At 40.5% G+C, this 20,817-nt stretch overlaps 2 protein-coding genes across 3 annotated transcripts in view; one reads left to right on the top strand and one right to left on the bottom strand.

The window, feature by feature from the left end:
* Nucleotides 1-7,195, bottom strand: part of MASTL (microtubule associated serine/threonine kinase like) — a 47,824-nt gene extending 40,629 nt beyond the window's left edge. For both annotated transcript variants that reach the window (XM_079772934.1, XM_079772935.1), the window contains exons 1-2: nucleotides 6,963-7,195; nucleotides 2,015-2,152 (exon numbers count right to left, since the gene is read on the bottom strand). In XM_079772934.1, coding sequence (XP_079629060.1) covers nucleotides 2,015-2,152; nucleotides 6,963-7,148 — 324 coding nt within the window. In that variant the 5' untranslated portion in view covers nucleotides 7,149-7,195. The remainder of the gene's footprint in view (nucleotides 1-2,014; nucleotides 2,153-6,962) is intronic.
* A 922-nt stretch (nucleotides 7,196-8,117) lies between these two features.
* YME1L1 (YME1 like 1 ATPase) overlaps nucleotides 8,118-20,817 on the top strand; it is a 74,925-nt gene continuing 62,225 nt past the window's right edge. Inside the window, exons 1-2 of the mRNA XM_079772695.1 lie at nucleotides 8,118-8,296; nucleotides 18,683-18,814. Of these exons, the coding sequence (XP_079628821.1) occupies nucleotides 8,264-8,296; nucleotides 18,683-18,814 (165 nt within the window). The 5' untranslated portion in view covers nucleotides 8,118-8,263. The remainder of the gene's footprint in view (nucleotides 8,297-18,682; nucleotides 18,815-20,817) is intronic.

Below are 20,817 nucleotides of genomic sequence, written 5' to 3'. Positions count from 1 at the left end.
CACTTTCTACTGGGGTACTTACCCTTTTTTTATTGATTTATAAAATCTCTTTATTAAAAAATATCTTTTATTGATTTCAGAGTGGAAGTGAGAGGGAGAGATAGAAACATCAATGATGACAGAATCATTGATCGGCTGCCTCCTGCATGCCCCCCACTGGGGACAGAGCCTGCAACCCGGGCATGACTGGGAATTGAACCATGACCTCCTGGTTCATAGGTTGATGCTCAGCCACTGAGCTATACCAGCCTGGCAAATCTCTTTACATAGTATTAAAATTAGCCCTTTCTGGACAATAACTATTTTATCCAAACATGTCATTTAACCATGTAATGGTATTTTGCGTCACATGTTTTTAAAGTTTAAGCAAGTTTTATGTTGTACTTAGTAAATCTTGTGCCATTCTATGATTATAAAAATACTGATATCAATTTTCTTCTAGTACTTTTATGGATTCTCACTTTTCAGTAGAAATCTCTGATATAAAAGGGGAACATATGCACCTAGCTCTACATCAAATTTCATAACCTCAGAGTATTATTATTTCAAGTGACATCAAAACTCAGAACTTGAAAGTATATCAAAAGGACAAAAAGAACTTCAAAGAAATCCAAAATCCAATCCAATTGTTTTAATAGTGTTAGTAAAACACTATTGGTATTGTTATTCTGAAAATATTAGATATACATGTATTGTATGTTAAAGCAAATAAGTAATTATGTTAATGTTATTAGGATCTCAGATTCTCAGGGTAAAAAAATACAAAAATTTTCTCCCAAACGTTTTATAATTTATATATTTTTCAAGATGTTAAGTAAAAATTCTATAATCTCCCATTGAATTGAAAATATCAGTATGAATTCATGTTATATTTTGTCTTTCTATAAAGATGTGTTTCCTAGTCCATCCACTGAAAAGGCCTAAAAGGAATGATAGCCTAGTGGCAATGAATTTTAATAATCACTGTCTCCTAGATTGTGGTCTCAGACAGTATAAAAAGATAATTAACCAAAGGGGTCCCCATTCACTTAAGATGGAACAACTGAAACATGACTACAGTGAATACAATCTATGTGTTATAAATCTATACAATTCTATGAATTTATAAAGATACTTAATAAATATCTTAATATTTTTAATAAAAACTAAAAGAAAAACTGTAAACATCTGGAAGTAGCTCTTCTGAAAATTGGTGATGAAAGGAAAAGAATCAAGTACTTGCCCTAACCGGTTTGGCTCAGTGGATAGAGCGTCAGCCTGCGGACTCAAGGGTCCCAGGTTTGATTCCGGTCAAGGGCATGTACCTTGGTTGCGGGCACATCCCCAGTAGGGGGTGTGCAAGAGGCAGCTGATGGATGTTTCTCTCTCATTGATGTTTCTAACTCTCTCTCTCTCTCCCTTCCTCTCTGTAAAAAATCAATAAAATATATTTTTAAAAAAAAGAATCAAGTACTTATTCTGCTTTCCTCATAAAAGCTGTATTTCAGAGTAATAATTGGATGATAAGGGAAAGTTCTTTATAGAAAAATTCTAGCTAATCAGAACTACAACAATAATAAAAATGTAAAAATCATCATCTTCAAGCTTTAATAAGATAATATATCCAGGCAATGAATCCAAGGATGCCAAAACCATTATATGAAAGGCTGATCAGGTTCATTATGTTAATCTTTTGATTTTTGGTGTATATTTAAATGTTTCCATAATAAATGTTTTCATCTTTTTGTTCCTGTTACTAGAATAGCACCTGGCATGTAGTACTGAGAGATGCTCTTTGTCATGCTGTTGAGTCAGCACGAAAGGGTTGTTCCACAATGAGAGACATTTTTTTTCAGTAAACAACTTGGTAGAGAACCTAATTGTTGGAGATGGGAGAAGTTAGAGAACTGATGTTTCACTGTAAGTGCAAGAGCTGGGATTTAAACCGAGGTACGCTGGCCCAGAGACCTTAGTTTTAAGTCACTGAGTTCAGTGATTGCTGATTGAAGTCAAAAAAGTAAAATTGTTTACTCACCAAGTAGACATTGTTTGCTGACTGCAGTGAATAGTACAAATGGACAATGAAAGGACTTTTGCTTAGGGCCAGTGCATCCCTCTCAGCTTGTATCTGACCAGTCATATTTTTGTTGATCATGTCTGCTTTTTTGACAACCTATAGTAGATAACATGACAATAGACATTCATTTTATTTTTTAATTACAAATTGTTCTCAGGGTTGAAATTACCACCATGAAACAACCAGAGAGAGAAAATGCATAGATGTCATTTGGATTTTGGATTGCCACCAGGAAACTGCCAGAAAAATAGCTAATATGGAAAAAAAAACAAAAGCAGAACATTTCCAACAGAAATGTTCTGCTTTTGGGTTTATCTTGCTATCAAGTGTCAAAAGTATCACAATCCCTTTTAAGAAGGAAAAAGAGTAAACAAATGGTCTTTGACTGTCCTGTATATTAGGAGGGAAAACAGTTTCTGTTCAGCTCTTCTTTTTTCTTTTAATCCTAACTGGAGGATATTTTTCCCCATAGATTTTTAGAGACAGTAGAAGGGAGGGAGAGAAGGGGAGAGAGGGAGAAAGAGAGAAACATCAATGTGTCTTGCATCCATTGGTTGCCTCCTGCATTGCATGTGCCCAACCAGACCAGGGACAGAACCTGCGACCCAGGTATGTGCCCTTGACCAGGAACTGAACCAGAAACCCTTTGGTGTGTGGCTGATGCTCTAACCACGAAGTCACACCGGCAAGGGCATGTTTTGCTCATTTTTTTTGATCACAAAAAAACACACAAAGTCTATATTTTTATATCGGGGGGAGGGAGCAGAAAAGAAAGCAGCCTCTACTCACTGGCAGCTTCTTGCTCCATAGGATTAAGGAAGACTTTGAGGAAATAAAAGTTGTTTGGAAAAATCCAGGTGTAGTTGCTTTATATGCTGTGATGGGTAGAAGGGATGAAGTGAAGTGTGAAGGCCCCTCACACCCTCCATCTTGCATCAGACTATGCCCTGGAACCCTGGGGCGGAGAAGGCACCACTTTCATTCCTGCTTCTTGTTGACGGCCATGTAGTGATAGAGAACGACAAGCAGGAAGAGCGACGTGCCCAGCATGTCAGCGAAGAAGTAATCACCCTGACCAGCTGCGTTGGGCTCCGACAGGGTCTGTGCACTAGCTCAAGGTAGGTCTGCTCTTCTTTTAACAAAATCAAAAGGTAGTAATGTTCCTAATAGCTCCCAGATAACCAGGAACCTAGGCACAGAGAAATAGTAACTAATTACAGGGTGCCCCCCCCCAAATGTATACACACTTTAACAGCTAAGAGCTCAATTTTGAAAATGAAATGTATCTTAATAAACAGTGCCTTTATAATTATTCAAAAGTGTGTGTGTATATTTTTTTATGACACCCAGTATATATTTTTTACTTTCTGATTCTTTGATGGATGAAAATAGAACCAGAAAGAGAAAGAATGTAGGAAGTTTGCCTAGAAAATAAAATCTTAATAATGGTTAGAACTACTGAAACTTAGTTTCAGATGCTGCCTTACAAAAAAACAAAACAAAACAAAAAAACACCACAAAACAAAACACTAATTTTTTCAAGTTTCAAAATAACTAGTAGAGAGATAAAACTATAATCTACTCAGTGATGGCGAACCTATGACACGTGTGTCAGCACTGACACGCGTAGCCATTTCTGATGACACGCGGCCGCTGAGGCAGCTGCATGCCGAGGATTAAACATTTGCTGCTCCGGAGGATGAAACATTTGCGACTAGAGTCTTGGAGTGCTTTGAAGAAATTAAGGTATTTCTTGACGAAAGGATCTGGGAAACTTTCCTCAGCTTAATGATGATAAGTAGGTCAACACCCTGATGTTTTTTACAGATCTCTCTGTTCATATTAATGAACTGAACTTAAAGTTACAAGGTTTTGGCAAAAGTATTGACGTTATGTTTGTATACATAAAAGCGTTTGAAAGCAAAGTTAAAATTTTCAAGCGAGATGTAGAAACTAAAACTTATAAGTATTTTCCTCGAGTAACAAAGTATTTTGAGAAGGCCAGTGCAGCTGTACAAAACGAAATGGAACTCTTGCATATGAAGTACCAGCATGTTTTAGACTCGTTACTTGACCAGTTTAGTGATAGATTTAGTCAATTTAGAAGTCTAGAACAGACCATGAAAATAATTAAGTATCCTGATGTAGTAGTCTACAGTAGTTTGGATATAATGGTTTCCAATGGATGCAAATTGATGATTTGGAGATGCAACTTGCAGAATTTCAAGACAGTATCTGGGCTCAGGTGTTTGTCGACTTGAGGTCAAAGCTTGAGAATCTGGAAAGGTGCCGCTTGGAGAATCAAGAGGAGTGCCACTACGAACAGGAAATTTGGAGTGCCTGGAACCGACTACCAGACACTTTTAGCACCCTGAAAAATATAGCAATGGCTTTACTCACAATTTTTCCCTCTACATACTTTTGTGAGGCCTTATTCTCAGCGTTAAATAATATCAAAACCAACAAAAGAAACAGATTGACAGATGAAGTTAGTAGCACTTGCTTGGGCCTGAAGTGTACAACATACCAACCTTCAATTGAAGATTTAGCCAATGAAATTCAGCAACAAAAAAGTCATTAATAGGCAGGTTAGTTAAAGAATTCCCCCTCCCCCTCACTTATCTTAGTTCATGGCACCCCACACAAGCTAAATAATATCAAGACCAACAAAAGAAACCGACTGACGGATGAACAAAGAAGTCACTAAGCAGGTAAGTTAAATATTTAGTTTTTGGTTTATTAAATACAATTATATATGACAATTATACATTTATGTTATTTAAACTATAAATATCGCAAAATGTCTTTTCCTCAAAGTGACACACTACCCGAGTTATGCTCAGTTTTTTGGCGAAGTTTGACACACCAAGCTCAAAAGGTTGCCCACCACTGATCTACATTAAATGCAGAGCCCTAACTAAATAGTAACATTGAGATCAAGTTTCAGGACTAACTCAAGGAAATGAAGATGAGGTATTTAATAAAATCATGAATACATTGTCAATTCTAACCTTAGATCCTTACCAGAAGAAAACTATGGGAAACTGACAAAGCCAGTTTGTAATCTATCATTCCATTAGATCGGAAATTCCATGAAGGCAGGTTTGTTTTGATCACCACTGTAGCCCTGATCTTACAAATGAAGGGATGCTCAATAAATACTGAAAAATGAATTGATTTCATTGGTTTTCATTTCAACAACAGATAATGACTGTTTAGAAAGTACAGTAGAAGGAAAAGCAAAGCATCTTGGGAACATAAGAAGCAAGGAAGAGTTCATTTTAATGGGATGGGTCTGAAAGGTCAGGGGAGGTTTGAAGGGGAGGCTAAGATAAACCTTAATACATAAATAACATAGGTGAAGAGGAGCAGGGAAGGGTAGAAGAAAAGCACTTAAGGAGGGACCAGAATAAAGATAAACTCAGAAGGAAGACAAAATGCAAAATTCAGGGACTAGTCTATTGTCTGGAGTGACTGGAACACAGGATATGTGGAAGATACAAGTGGAAGTTTAGAGCCAGAATGAAGCAGAAATGTTTTTTTCTTTTTAAAAATGAATGCTTTTCTAAGGAGTGCGGACTTTAGCTTTTATGTCCCGGCCTGAGGAATGGATGAAAAAAAAAGTTATTCCAGTTAGGGGGCTATTCTAGTAGATTAGGTATGGAAATGAAGGCCTGTTGAAACTTAAAAATATCATGTCAAGTGAACAGAAAACAAAGACTGTATATTGTATGATTCTAATTATATGCAATGTCTAGAAAAGACAAACCTATAGAGATAGAAAGTAGGTTGTTGGTTACCTGGGAGGAGGGTAAAAGGGGTGGCACTGCAGATGGGCAGGAGAGATCTTTTTGGGGTGATAGAAATTTTCTAAAATTGGGTTGTGGTGATGGTTACCCAATATTTAATTTACTAAAAAATAAAATTCTACTTTAAGGAGGAAGGAATAAAGAAAGAGAATGAATTTAAGGAGGAAGACAAAATGAAGGGCAGACTTGGGAAGGGAATGGAATGGAATGGAATGGAAGGAGTAATAAGAATGTTGGACAAAATTGACAAGATAGGATACACAGTTGTATCCTTGAGAAGATAGGATACACAGTTGAAACAGAGGAAAGTTAAATGACACAAGGTTATGACAGGGATAATGGTGGTGGTATTAAATGGAGAAGGAATGCATGAGGTTCAGAGTTGAGGCAGTTAGTGGAGAGGAGTGGTCAAAGTTAGGCAAGTACAATATGGAGATGCCTGCTAGACATTTATATAGCAATGTCCAAGAGAAAGTTGAAACTTTCTCCTGCTGGTCAGACAGCTCTGCCCTTCCCTTTATCATGAACACTAACTGCTGAAATGTGAGTAATCTGAAACTACGAGATTGGATAACCAAGAATGACTGGAACAACTTTAAACACATTGAAAGCTCTTGAATGCTTTTGGAATGCTATATACTGCTGCAAGGATAAAAGGCTGGTTTAGGACGTATTTCAGTTTATCTTTAAATAAAAATTCATTCTAGACTTATAATGGAAGGTTTAATGGTAAAAAATGAGGTTGTTTAATGAGATCTTCTCGCTATATAGTAGGTCAGACATTCATCTATATAAAACGGATGGAATTAAAACATAATTTGGAAAATAACTTTAAAATTTAAAGTTTCAAACTTAATCCTTGTAAAGGCCAAATCAGTATAAAGGATTCAGAAGTTCTGGTGTCTCCTAAGCAATCGCGGTGTGAAGAGAAGGGTGGGGCAGAGTTGAGACAACCAACTTGCCCTGGGCTGATGTCACCCGGGTGAGAGGGCAGCTCGCAGCGGTCAGTGCAGGCGTCAGCAAACGGGGCCACCCAATCTAGCTGCTCCAGCGGCCCCGGAGCCTGCCCAATTCAGGGGGCAGCAGTAAGGGCTTACCTTGACTGCATACAACTTGCCGCCTTTCTGTCCTAGATACACCTTCCCAAAGGCGCCACGGCTAATGGGCTTCACTATGGTGAAGTCCTCAATGGAGGGAGGTCTTGGCACCGAGATCCTAGTCACGCATTTCCCTGTAGCTGCGCCTCTTCCACTCTCCTCCTCGCTCCCCGCGGTGGACTCCATTGCAGGCCAGCCCAGACTGAAGCCTGCCGCCGCCGCCAGAGTCCCGGTCCCAGCCACCGCTCCCGCCAACTGGGTTCAAAGCAAGGCCCCGCCCACGCCGCCCGCAGCCGTGACGTCACCACGCCGCCGCGCTCGCCGCGTCCAGCCCAGCGCAGCCCCGTTCCGGTCATTTCCCCTTTGCAGACGCCGAAGGACCCAATGGGAGTGAGGGCGGGGACGCTGGGAATTTCTCCAACCAACCACGCACTACTCCAGGGCAGTGACCCCCGCCCACCTTCTCTGTGATGAGAGGGGGTGGGCAGGCGGTGCTACAAACAAGAAAAGGGACCGCGGGTACCTGACGCTGCTTCGCGGGATTTGAAGAGTTAACTCTCGACCTTCAAAGGAGGCTGTGGGAATCCCGACTTCCTGCATTTTAAAAAACTCCTTCGCGACCTACCCCAGTTCCCCCTTTCCGCCCCCCCCCCGAAATGTAAACCGGTGGGGTAGGTTCTGGAAAATGGTGGCCGGTGACACGGTAGATGTAGAGAAACTGGAAGAGCAGGAATCGGGTGGTGTAATCAGACATTTTAACGGGATGTAATTTGCCTGATTGAAGCAGATTAAGATCAAGAGCCAGAATTTTCTACTTATTGTGAAAACAGAACACACGTGTAACCAAAGACCTTGCAGCTCATTCTATCCCAGTCGGGACACCACACATTGATTGCATAAGGAAGCTGGAGAAAGGTTTAAGAGGGTGGAGGCCGGTCCCTAAGGAAAAGAAAAATACGGCCAAAGGAGCTTTCGGGGTTAGTCAATGTGCTGTTTATTCAACAGGAACACCAACTGCTCTCGGCGGCCAGCGGCACTGGCAGAAACGCCAGAGGAAGGCCGAGGGCTGACCCGGGTCTGGCGGGGGCGGTGCTCCCCTGCCCCGGAAGTACTGTTGCGTTAGAGCTTTGCTTTCCGGGGCAGATGATCGGTGCCGCAGCTTTAGGGAGGGGAAGCCATTTTCCGTTCGTAGGCAGAGTGCGGGTAAGGGGAGGGAGAAAAAGGGCTCCGCGCCTCCCTGCCTGGCGTGGACGGACGGGCGGTTTCAGCAGGCGGGTGAGGTCGCCGAGGGCCCGAAGGAGATGTTTTCCCTTTCGAGCACGGTGCAGCCCCAGGTGAGTCCCGGCATCCCGCCCAGCCCCCAAACCCCCCCCCCCCCCCGCGTCTGTTTGCCATTTGCTTTTCTTGGAAGCAGTTTCTCCTAAGGGGTCGTTGCAGGGAAGCGATTACACCAACTTGAGTTCTGGGGGCCAGAAGGACTCAGGGGTATCGCTGAGAGTACAGGGCTGACGGTGAAGCAGGGGCATGCCCTAAGCGTGATGGGGATCTTGGCTGGTCGAGTTGACTGCGTGGAATTTTTGCTAGAGAATCTCCCAGGCATTGTTTAGTGCCGGACATTCGGGGGTAGAGATTGGGTAGAGACCTCCTTGCCATAGATGTGAAGGAAGCAAGTAAATAGTTGCTTTCCATATTTCTGCCTCCGATCCCCTATTCTTTCTTTCCTTTTAAATGAAATTGAACCGAAACGTGCTGTAACAATTTGGATAATCTGCCACGAAAGCTTTCATTTTTTTTTTGGGGGGGGGGGACCAGAAATGACAGATATTTTCAACTTATTGACTGCCTGCAGTTAAAGTTTTGATTCAGCTTCCTCCCCATCTTTTCTTAAAGCAAAAGATGGGGCAGAGAAGAATTATTCCAAGAGTTTGCAATTATCTTCTCTCAAGAATAAACACTTGTAACAAAGTTTTGTTCTCGGTTCATTTAAAAATCTCTCTTGATGGTAACATTTTCCCCTTGGTTAATCCTACCTGAGGATATTTTTCCCATTAATTTTTAATATATTTTTTAGCCCTAACCGGTTTGGCTCAGTGGATAGAGCATTGGCCTGCGGACTGAAAGGTCCCAGGTTCGATTCCGGTCAAGGGCATGTACCTTGGTTGCGGGCACATCCCCGGTGGGGGGTGTGCAGGAGGCAGCTGATCGATGTTTCTAATTGAAGTTTCTAACTCTCTCTCCCTCTCCCTTCCTCTCTGTAAAAAAAATCAATAAAAAAAATATATTTTTATTGTTGATAGTATTACAAATATCTCTCATTCCCCCCCTTCTTCCCTTCTCCCAGCCCCCACCCACCCCCACAGGTCTTCACTGCCCTATTGCCTAGTCCAGTGATGGGCAACCTTTTGAGCTTGGTGTGTCAAACTTCGCCAAAAAACTGAGCATAACTCGGGTAGTGTGTCACTTTGAGGAAAAAACATTTCGCAAATGTTTCATCCTCAGGAGCAGCAAATGTTTCATCCTCGGCATGCGGCCGCCTCAGCGGCCGTGCGTCATCAGAAATGGCTACGCGTGTCAGTGCTGACACGCGTGTCATAGGTTCGCCATCACTGGCCTAGTCCATGAGCTATGCATATCCTCCTATATAATAAAACCCTAATATGCAAATCGAACGGGGGGGGGGGGGGATGACTGGCCGCTATGACACACACTGACCACCAGGGGGGCAGACACTCAATGCAGGAGCTGCCCCCTGATGGTCAGTGTGCTCCCACAAGGGCTGTGCCACTCAGGCAGAAGCCGGGGTCACAGCTGGGAGGCACTAAGGACCCCTCAGGGGATGTTCGAATGCTGGCCTAGGCCTGCTTGGGGAATGTCTGACCGCTGGCTTAGGCCTGCTCCCCGTGTGCACGGATGTTGTGCACTGGGCCTCTAGTAAGTATATAAGTTCTTTGGTTCACCTCTTGTCCCCCCCCATCCCCACTTCGAGGTATGTCAGTATGTTCTATGCATCCATGCTTCAGGTCTTTTAAAAAATTTTTTTTTATTAATTCCAGAGAAGAAGAAAGAGGGAGAGAGAGAGATAGAAACATCAATGGTGAGAGAGACTCATTGATTAGCTGCCCTCCTGCATGCCCCCTGCTCGGGATCGAATCCACAACCTGGGTATGTGTCCTGACTGGAAATCGAACCTGGGACCTCTTGGTCCATGGGACGATGCTCAATCCACTGAGCTACCACAAACGGACCTTCAGGTCTTATTTTGTTGGTCAATTCATTTTGTTCATTACATTCCACAAATAAGTGAGATCATGTAATACTTGTCTTTCTCAATTTGGTTTATTTCACTTAACATAATATTTTCCAGGTCCATCCTGCTGTCTCAAAGGTTAAGAGATCCCTCTTTTTTTTTTTTTTTTTTTATAGCTGCATAGAATTCCACAGTGTAAATGTCTCACAGCTTTTTTATCCATTTATCCACTGATGGGCACTTGGGCAGTTTCCAAATCTTTGCTATTGTAAATAAGTTGCTATGAACATAGGGGCACATATATTCTTTATGATTGGTGTTTTTGGGGTTTTTATGATATATTCCCAGAAGTGGGATTACTGGGTCAAATAAAAGTTCCATTTTTAATTTTTTGAGGGAACTCCATACTGTTTTCCATATTGGCTGCAGGAATCTGCACTCCCACCAGCAGTGAAGTAGTGTTCCCTTTTCTTCACATTTTCACTAGCACTTTTTGTTTGTTGCCTTTTTGGTGATAGCCATTCTGACAGATGATACCTCATTGTGGTTTTAATTTGCATTTCTCTGATAATTAGTGACTTTGAGCATTTTTTCATGTCTCTTGTATGTCCTCTTTGGAGAAATGTCTATTCATGTCTTCTGCCTATTTTAAAAAATAATTATTTATTGTTGAAAGTATTACATATGTCCCTCTCTTTCCCCCATTGACTCCCTCCTGCCTACTTCCGCCCCCCCCCCCCCCCCCGCCCCCATGCCTTATTGTCTGTGTCCATGGCTTATGCAAGGTCTTTGGTTGATTACCTCTCACCCAACCACCCTCGCCAACTTCCCTTTGAGATTCTGCACTCTGTTCCATGCTTCCATGTCTCTGGATCCACTCGGTTCATCAGTTTGCCCATTTTAAAATTGGATTGTTTAATTTCTTTTGTTGAGTTGTATGAGTACTTTATATATTTTGGATATTAACACTTTATCAGATTTATCATTGGCAAGTATGTTCTTCCATACAGTGGGTTCCCTTTTCATTTTGATTCATTGATTTTTAGAGAGTGGGAGGGAGGGAGGGAGGGAGGGAAGGAGGGAAGGAAGAGGAGAGGGAGAGGGAGAAGGAGAGAGAGAAGGAGAGGGAGAGAAACATTGATGTGAGAGGGACAAATGGATTGGTTGCTTCTTACACATGCCCTAACCGGGTCCCGGGATCAAACCTTCGATCCAGGTATGTGCTCTGACCAGGAATTGAACCACAACCCTTTGTTGCTCGGGCTGGCACTCTGACCATGGGAGTCACATCAGCCAGGGCTATTCCGCTAGTTTTAAAAGAACTTATTGTTCACTCTGGCTCTAAAAATAATACAGCTCATTGCCAAAAATGCTGAAAAGAAAAATGTAAATAATGAAATCAAGATGACCTGTAATCTATTCAAAGAGAACACTTTTTAAAATAAATTCTTTTATATTTTTTATCTCTACACAAATATGTATTGGCATAGTTAAGAACAGATATTACAGATAATTTTACAGCCTGTTTCAATTAACATGAAATAAATTTATTTTTATATCAATAACTGAAATGAAAAGTCTTTACTTGGAATCTGGATTCAGATTATCTGGGTTAGAATTCTTGCTCCTGTACTTACTAGCTGTGTGACTTTGAATATGCCACTGAACCTATCTAAATTCTTGCTGTTTTAATTAAATAGGAAGTGTAATAGTAACAAGTTTATGGCTGTTAAATGAAGATTAAATAATAATATAAGTAAAGCACATAGTACAAAACCTGGATAAGAAGAACCTATTTAATTCATTTACTCAACAAATATTTATCTATCATCTACTTTGTGCATTGTTGCTTCACTGAGCTGTGGTATTGAATAACAAAAATGAAATATGGAAGTTATGAATAAAATAAAGAAAAATAAAATATAATTTATGAAACATTTTATACTAAATAATTATATAAATAAAATAGAGAGAAATAAGGTAATATAAAGAAAAAAATCCCTTGCCACTTGGAATTTATATTTATATTTATATTTAGAGTGTGGTATAATACAAAATAAAGATTTCTTTTGTGTTCCCAATTTTTAGCACAGTTTCTAAATCCCTTGGAATTTCTTTTTTTTCTTGAATTTTTGTTTATTGATTTTAGGAAAAGAAACATCGATTTTATTATACCACTTATTTATGCATTCACTGATAGATTCTTATATGTGCCATGTATGAACTGGGATTGAATGTGCAATCTTGGTGTATCTGGATGATGGGCAAAAAAACCTGGCCAGGGCAAAAAAAAACCTTTGGAATTTTGTGAGCCATAGAAGTGTAATTATTTATAAGAAGTCCTTTGGAATCACTCCTGGATTTATGCTAATAAAGTGATATATGCTAATAAAATGAATAAGGTGATTTCTGTCAATAAAGTGACCAGATTTTCTGAAGCCTCTTTAACCAATAAATAGCTTATATACAAGATAGCATCAGGGCTGGTCTGGTCATCAGTAAGACCTAGTGATTAGAAAGTGGGAACTCTCAACCATAGCCAGACCTAGGGCATGTATGGTCTGGGCTGGAGTTTGAGCTTTCAAAACTTTTTTTTTTTTTTTTTTTTTAGTATCAGGCACTGCTCTTTCCTCCCTGCCCCCCATTTTTATTAAGGTATTATATGTGTACATAGCTTACCATTGCCCCCCCCACCCCACTCCCATACATGCCCTCACCCCCCAGTGTTTTGCGTCCATTGGTTATGCTTATATGCATGCATACAAGTCCTTTGGTTGATCTCTTATCTCCCCCACCTCTCCCTAACCTTCCCGCTGTAATTTGACAGTCTGTTTGATGCTTTACTGCCTCTGTATCTATCTTTTTGTTCATCAGTTTATAATGTTCTTTATTATCCACAAATGAGTGAGATCATGTGGTATTTTCTTTCATTGGCTGGCTTATTTCGCTTAGCATAATGTTCTCCAGTTCCATCCAGGTTGCTGCAAATGGTAAGAATTCCTTCTTTTTTATGGCAGCATAGTATTCCATTGTGTAGATGTACCATAATTTTCTGATCCAGTCATCTGCTGACGGGCAGCTAGGCTGTTTCCAAATCTTAGCTATTGTAAATTGTGCTGCTATGAACATAGGGGTGCATATATCCTTTCTGATTGGTGTTTCTAGTTTCTTAGGATATATTCCTAGGACTGGGATTACTGGGTCAAATAGGAGTTCCATTTTTAGATTTTTGAGGAAACTCCATACTGTTCTCCACAGTGGCTGCACCAGTCTGCATTCCCACCAGCAGTACACGAGGGTTCCTTTTTCTCTGCATCCTCACCAGAACTTGTCATTTGTTGATTTGTTGATGATTGCCACTCTGAAAGGTGTGAGATGGTATCACATTGTTGTTTTGATTTGCATCTCTCAGATAATTAGTGACTTTCAGCATGTTTTCATGTGTCTCTTGGCCTTCCTTCTGTCTTCTTTTGAAAAGATTCTATTTAGGTCAGTTGCCCATTTTTTTATTGGATCATTTATCTTCCTTTTATTAAGTTGTATAAGCTGCCTGTAGATGTTGGAGATTAAACCTTTATCAGTGATAACATTTGCAAATATGTTCTCCCATACAGTGGGCTTTCTTGTTGTTTTGTTGATGGCTTCTTTTGCTGTGAAAAAGCTTTTTATTTTGATGTAGTCCCATTTGTTTATTTTCTCTTTAGCTTCCATTGCCCTAGGAGAAGTATCAGTGAAGAAGTTCTTTCGGCATATGTCTGAGATTTTGCTGCCTGTGGATTCCTCTAGTATTTTTATGGTTTCCCATCTTATGTTGTAAGTCCTGTATCCATTTTGAATTTATTTTTTTGTATGGTGTAAGTTGGTGGTCTAGTTTCATTTTTTTGCATGTATCTGTCCAACTTTCCCAACACCATTTATTGAAGAGACTGTCTTGACTCCATTGAATGTTCATGCCTCCTTTGTCAAATATTAATTGAGCTTAGTGGTTTGGGTCGATATCTGGATTATCTATTATATTCCATTGAATCTATGTCTGTTCTTGTGCCAGTACCAGGCTATTTTGAGAACAGTAGCTTTGTAATACAGCTTGAAATCTGGTATTGAGATTCCTCCTACTTTATTCTTTTTCTCAGGATTTCTGTGGCTATTCGGGGTCTTTTTTTTATTTCGGATGAATTACTGGAGAGTTCTTTCTAGGTCTGTGAAATATGCCGTTGGTATTTTAATGGGGAGTGCATTGAATCTATAGATTGCTTTGGGTAGTATGGACATTTTAATGATGTTGATTCTACCAATCCATGAACATGGTATGTTCTTTCATCTGTTTACGTCTTCCTCTATCTCTTTTTTCAGTGTCCTGTAGTTTTCCATGTATAGGTATTTTACCTCCTTGGTTAAGTTTATTCCTAGGTATCTTAATTTTTTTGGTGCGATGGTAAACGGGATTGCTTTTTCAGTCTCTCTTTCTATAAGTTCATTATTGGTGTATAGAAAGGCCATAGATTTCTTGGCGTTAATTTTGTATCCTGCTACATTGCCGAATTCATTTATTAAATCTATTAGTTTTTTGATGGAGTCTCGGGTTTTTTATGTACAATATAATGTCATCTGCAAATAAGGACAGCTTTACTTCTTCTTTTCCAATTTGGATGCCTTTTATTTCTTCTTCTTGTCTAATTGCAATGGCTAATACTTTGAGTACTATGTCAAACAAGAGTGGTGTTTGTTCCTGTTCTTACGGGAAATGGTTTTAGTTTTTGCCCATTGAGTATGATGTTAGGTGTGGGTTTCTCATATATAGCTTTTATTATGTTGAGGTATGATCCTTCTATTCCCACCATGTTGAGAGTTTTTAATCAAGAAAAGGTGTTGGATTTTGTCAAATGCTTTTTCTGCATCAATTGATATGACTATGTGATTTTTATCTCTCAATTAGTTTATGTGATGTATCACGTTTATTGATTTGCGGATATTGTACCATCCTTGCATTCCTGGGATAAATCCTACTTGGTCATGGTATTTGCCGGAAGCTTTTTGATGACTGCTTCAATTTCTTCCATAGTTACTGGCCTGTTGAGCTGTTTAGATTCTTCCTGATTGAGTTTTGGAAGGTTATATTTTTCTAGGAATATGTCCATTTCCTCCAGGTTGTCCAGTTTGTTGGAATAGAGTTGTTTGTAGTATTTTGTAATAATCCTTTGTATTTCGGTGGGGTCTGTTGTTATTTTACCCCTTTCATTTCTGATTTTGTTTATTTGGGTCCTCTCTGCTTCTTGGTGAGCCTGGCTAGAGGTTCATCAATCTTGTTTATCCTTTCAAAGAACCAGCTCTTGGTTTTGTTGATCTTTTGTATTGTTTTTTTGGTCTCTATGTCATTTATCTCTGCTCTGATCTTTATTTCCTTTCTTCTGCTTACACTGGGTTTCTCTTGTTGCTCTCTTTCTAAGTCTATGAGTTGTAGGGTTAGGTAATTTATTACTATTGTTTCTTGTTTTTTTGCAGTAGGCTTGTAGAGCTATGAACTTCCCTCTCAAGACTACTTTTGCTGTGTCCCATAGATTTTGGATTGTTGTATTTTCATTGTTGTTTGTTGCCATGATGTTTTTCATTTTTTGGATTGTTTTTATTGTAGTTGATTTCCAGTTTAATGCCACTGTGATCTGAAAAGATGCTTGATATGATTTCTATCTTGAATTTGAAGAGACTTTGCCTATGACCCAATATTTGGTCTGTCTTTGAAAATGACCCATGTGCACTTGAGAAGAATGTATATTCTGTGGCTTTGGGGTGAAATATTCTGAAGATGTCAACTAATTCCATCTGGTCTAGTGAGTCATTTAGGATTGATGTTTCTTTGCTGAATTTTTGTTTAGAAGATTTGTCTAATGGTGATAGTGGGGTATTAAAGTCTCCTACTATGATTGTATTAATGTCAATCTCTCCCTTGATATCCTCAAGTAGTTTTTTTTATGTATTTGGGTGCTCCTGTATTGGGTGCGTATATGTTTACCAGAGTTATGTCTTCTTGTTGGATTGCTTCCTTTAGTATTATGAAGTGGCCTTCCTTATCTCTTGTTATGTCCTTCACTTTGAGATCTAATTTGTCAGATATAAGTATTGCTACCCCAGCTTTTTTTCATTTCCATTCAACTGGAAAACCTTTTTCCATCCCTTCACCCTCAGTCTGTGTGCGTCTTTTTTTCTGAGGTGGGTTTCTTGTAGACAGCAGATATATGGGTCGTGTTTTCTTATCCAATCCATTACCCTATGTCTTTTGATTGGGACATTTAATCCATTTACATTTAAAGTTATTATTTATGGGTACTTATTTGTCACCATTTTTATTCTTTACCCCTGTGTTCCTTATTCACTTCCTTTTTTTTTTTTTTTTACAGTAGACCCTTTAACATTTCTTGCATTGCTGGTTTGGTGTTGATAAATTCTCTTAGTCCTTTTTTGACTGTGAAGCTCCTGATTTCAACTTCAATTTAAAAAAATATATATATTTTATTGATTTTCTACAGAGAGGAAGAGAGAGGGATAGAGAGTTAGAAACATCGATGAGAGAGAAACATTGATCAGCTGCCTCCTGCACACCCCCCACTGGGGATGTGCCCGCAACCAAGGTACATGCCCTTGACCGGAATCGAACCTGGGACCCTTCAGACTGCAGGCCGATGCTCTATCCACTGAGCCAAACCGGTTTCGGCTCACCTTCAGTTTTGATTGTTAGTCTTGCTGGGTACAGTATTCTTGGATTCAGACCCTTCCTTTGCATGACTTTGTATATTTCATTTCATTCCCTTCTGGCCTGATGAGTTTCTGTTGAGAAATCAGTTGCTAGTCTGATGGGGGTTCCTTTGTATGTAACTTTCTATCTCTCTCTGGCCCATTTTAAGATTCTTAATTTGTTGTTAGTGTTTGCCAATTTAATTATAATGTGCCCTTTGGGGTTCATTTTGCTTAGTACTCTGTGAGCTTCTTGGATTTGTGTGGGGTTTTTCTTCCCTATATCAGGGAAGTTTTTTGTCATTATTTCTTCAAACAGGTTTTCTATTCCTTGCTCAGTTTCCTCTCCTTCTGGAACCCCTATTATGCGGATGTTGTTTTGTTTCCTGTTGTCCCAAAGTTCCCTTAGGCTCTCCTCCTGCTTTTTAATTTTTTTTCTAGAAGCTGCTCTACTTGGGTATTTTTTCCCACCTTGTCTTCTAGCTCACTGATGCGGTCCTCTGCTGCTTCTTCTAGTCTACTCTTGATACATTCTATTGAGTTCTTTACAGCAGCGATGTCATTTTTCATTTCTTGGTTCTTCTTCATTTCCTCTTGGTTCTTACTCATATTGTCGAATTTGTCTTCCATTCTTTTCAGCCACCTTATTACCATTTCTTTGAATTTTTTCTCTGACAGGTTGCTTGCCTTTATTTCGTTTACTTCCTTTTCTGGTGATGCCTGCTTTTCTTTCATATGCGGTCTGTTTCTTTGTCTCCCCATGGTCTCTCTTCTCTGGATGTGTGGTTATGTAGTTCTCTCTCTCCTTATCCCAGGCGAAATATGACCTTTCCGTGGTGGAGTGTAGAGCTCCTCTGAATCCGCGTGTTTGCGCCAATTGGGGACCAGTGTTCTGGGGCTCGCAGCTGTTTGGTGGTTGCCGCAGTTGTAGATTTTCAGGCTTCCCAAGCTTTCAAAACTTTAACAGTGAAATTCAGTGAAGAGATTCACAGTGCAGGAAGGTGGTACACTCAGGATCTATAGATGAACTTTTGAGTTAAGAACTCAAGAGTGTTGCTGAAACTGGTTTGGCTCAGTGGATAGAGCGTCGGCCTGCGGACTGAAAGGTCCCGGGTTCGATTCCTGTCAAGGGCATGTACCTTGGTTGCAGGCATATCTCTGGTGGGGGGGGGGTGCAAGAGGCAGCTGGTCGATGTTTCTCTCTCATCGATGTTTCTGGCTCTCTGTCCCTCTCCCTTCTTCTCTGTAAAAAAAAAAAAAAAAAAAAGAACTCAAGAGTGTTTAAGGGCGAGCTATGCTACTAACTGTACAAGAGGGAATAAATAATGTGCAGACCTTGAAGTGAAACCTGCCAGGTGTGTTTCAGGAATAACAAGGAGCCCAGTCGGGCTGGAGCAGAGAGAATGAAGGGGAGGAGCATACTAGGGAATAAATTCAGAGAGGTAATAAAGACCCAAGGAGGGCTTTATGTATCATAGTATTTATAACTTGGTTTTTATTTTAGTGAGAAGAGAAGCCATTGGAGGGTTTTGAGCAGGAGTGATGGATCTGACTTTAATTTTACTAGAGCATACACAGGGAGAGCAGTTAGGAGGTTATTATAAAAATCTACATATTTGTGATGGTGACTTAGAACAGGATGGTGTAGGGGAGAAGGGGAGAAGTATCAAATTTTGGATATATGCTTTGAAATATTTCATTTTGTGGTGGTACACACTAAATATCAACTTACATAATTTTCTAGGTTACAGTTCCTTTGAGTCATCTCATCAATGCCTTCCATTCTCCAAAAAGCACATCATCTTCTGTTAGCGCATCAGTTTCTCAAAATGAGCATCGAGATGTGATTCCTGAGCATGAGACTCCCAGCAATGAGGTAATGGTTTTTATCCTGGTTGTGTGAGAAAGCATTTTGATTTAGTACATTGTAAACATGTTTGAAGCATTTTTCTGTGTTTAGACATTTGTAATGTGATTTCTGTCATCAGCTTAATCTTTAATCTTCTTTGTGATTAAAGATGTCTAATCCTGGCTTTATTGCACAGTTAGAAAAGTTACTTTATTTCATTCTTTATAAAAATTTTATATGGAAGTAAACTTAGTATTCACTTCTAGGTTACCACTTGTGTGATACCATGCAGATTTTCTTTTGTGTTGCTCCAGTAGTAGCAGTGAACTCATAGTTAACTGGCCATATTTGCCTGCCAAGTCTCATGGAGGATAGAATAGTGTAATTGAACAACTAAAATGTAGGTACTTGCAAGTGAAATGTATAAGCTACGAAACTGTACTTTAAGTATTTTAGAGAATTATAAAATCAGTGTTGCCTAGGATATAGGGAATTCCTAGTCTGGGAACTCTTGGGTTTATAAAGCTCATTAATAAGAGAGGTGCTTATTATAGTTTAGAATACATTTTTTAAAATAGAAAACATTATAATCTTTAGGAAAGTTTTTAAAAGCCTCTTTAACCAATAAATAGCTTATGTATTTAGTTCTGATATCAGGGCCTATGGCAAAGGCCAGTCGAGGAAGATTTGAAGAAAGTTCACTTTTGGGGGTGTAGTTGTTAGGTTTGACTTAAGATAAAATTTTAATTAGTTGAAACTTTGTCTAAATCATCTTTATGCTTTCCTTTTATACTGTTTACCCAATTCCTATTGCCTCTTTCTGTAGGCATTCCATTGTTTTCTACATCCTGACACCCTTCTCCCAAATTATAGGCAAAGAGATTTTTCCTAAGGAAAATGTTATGTGTTTTAAATATGCTACATGCAGTAAAATTATATTCATTTTAGAAATTTCGGAAAATATGTACATGGGAGAAGTGAAATTCACTTGTGAACCTATTATTCCTCAGATATAATGCCAACATTTTGTGCTTATATTTCATGCCTCTTTTTTTCCTGTTATCCTAATATATAAAAAGCTAGGAGCCATCATGACTGAAACAACTGGACGGACTACTGAATAGCAGGCTGCATGTGGTGACCAGGCCGGTGGAGGGGGGCCATCCAGGCTGGCGGGGGAGCAGTTGGGGCGATCAGGCAGGCAGGGGGGCAGTTAGGGGCGACCAGGCTGGCAGAGGGGATAGTTGGGGCAACCAGGCCGGCAGGGGGCGGGGAGTATGGGGTGACCAGGTTGGTTGTTGGGCAGTTGGGGGCGACCAGGCTGGCAAGGGGGTTAGTGAGGGAAAACCAAATGACTGAACAACAGGCTGCGTGGAGCGACCAGGCTGGCAGGGGGGTAGTTAGGGGCGACCAGGCTGGAAGAGGGGGGCTGTAGGGCACTACCAGGTTGGTGGGGAGGGGGGCAGTTGGGGTTGACCAGGCCGGCAGGCAGAGGTGGTTAGGCATAATCAAGCTGGTGGTGGGGGTGGCAGTTAGGAGCAATCAGGAAGGCGAGCAGTTAGGAGCCCGGATTGTGAGAGGGATGTCCCGGCTGGGCTGAGGGGGACCCGCCCCCATGCATGAATTTTGTGCACCGGACCTCTAGTCTATATATATAAAAGCCTAAGCAATCGAACGACTGGTCGACTGGTTGCTATGATGTGTACTCACCACCAGGGGACAGACAGTGCACAGGATTGGGCTCCCTCCTGTCTGGATCGGGCCGAAACCGGCTATTCTACATCACCCAAGGGGTCCCAGATTGCGAGAGGGCGCAGGCTAGGCCGAGGGACCCCACAGTTGCATGAATCCGTGCATCGGGCCTCTAATACTTTTATATTTTACTAGAGGCCCAGTGCATGATTTAATCATGCACCTGGTGCACCAGCTGGCTGTCTGTCCACTGGTGCCCCAGGCCTTCCGAAAGCCTCCGGCGCGGTGGAGGCTTTCGAAAGGCCTTGCGCCGGCGCAGACAGACAGACAGTTCCCCC

Source organism: Cnephaeus nilssonii (genome assembly GCF_951640355.1).
Source record: "Cnephaeus nilssonii genome assembly, chromosome: 1".
NCBI lineage: Eukaryota > Metazoa > Chordata > Mammalia > Chiroptera > Vespertilionidae > Cnephaeus > Cnephaeus nilssonii.
This window is presented reverse-complemented; position numbering and strand designations above follow the sequence as displayed.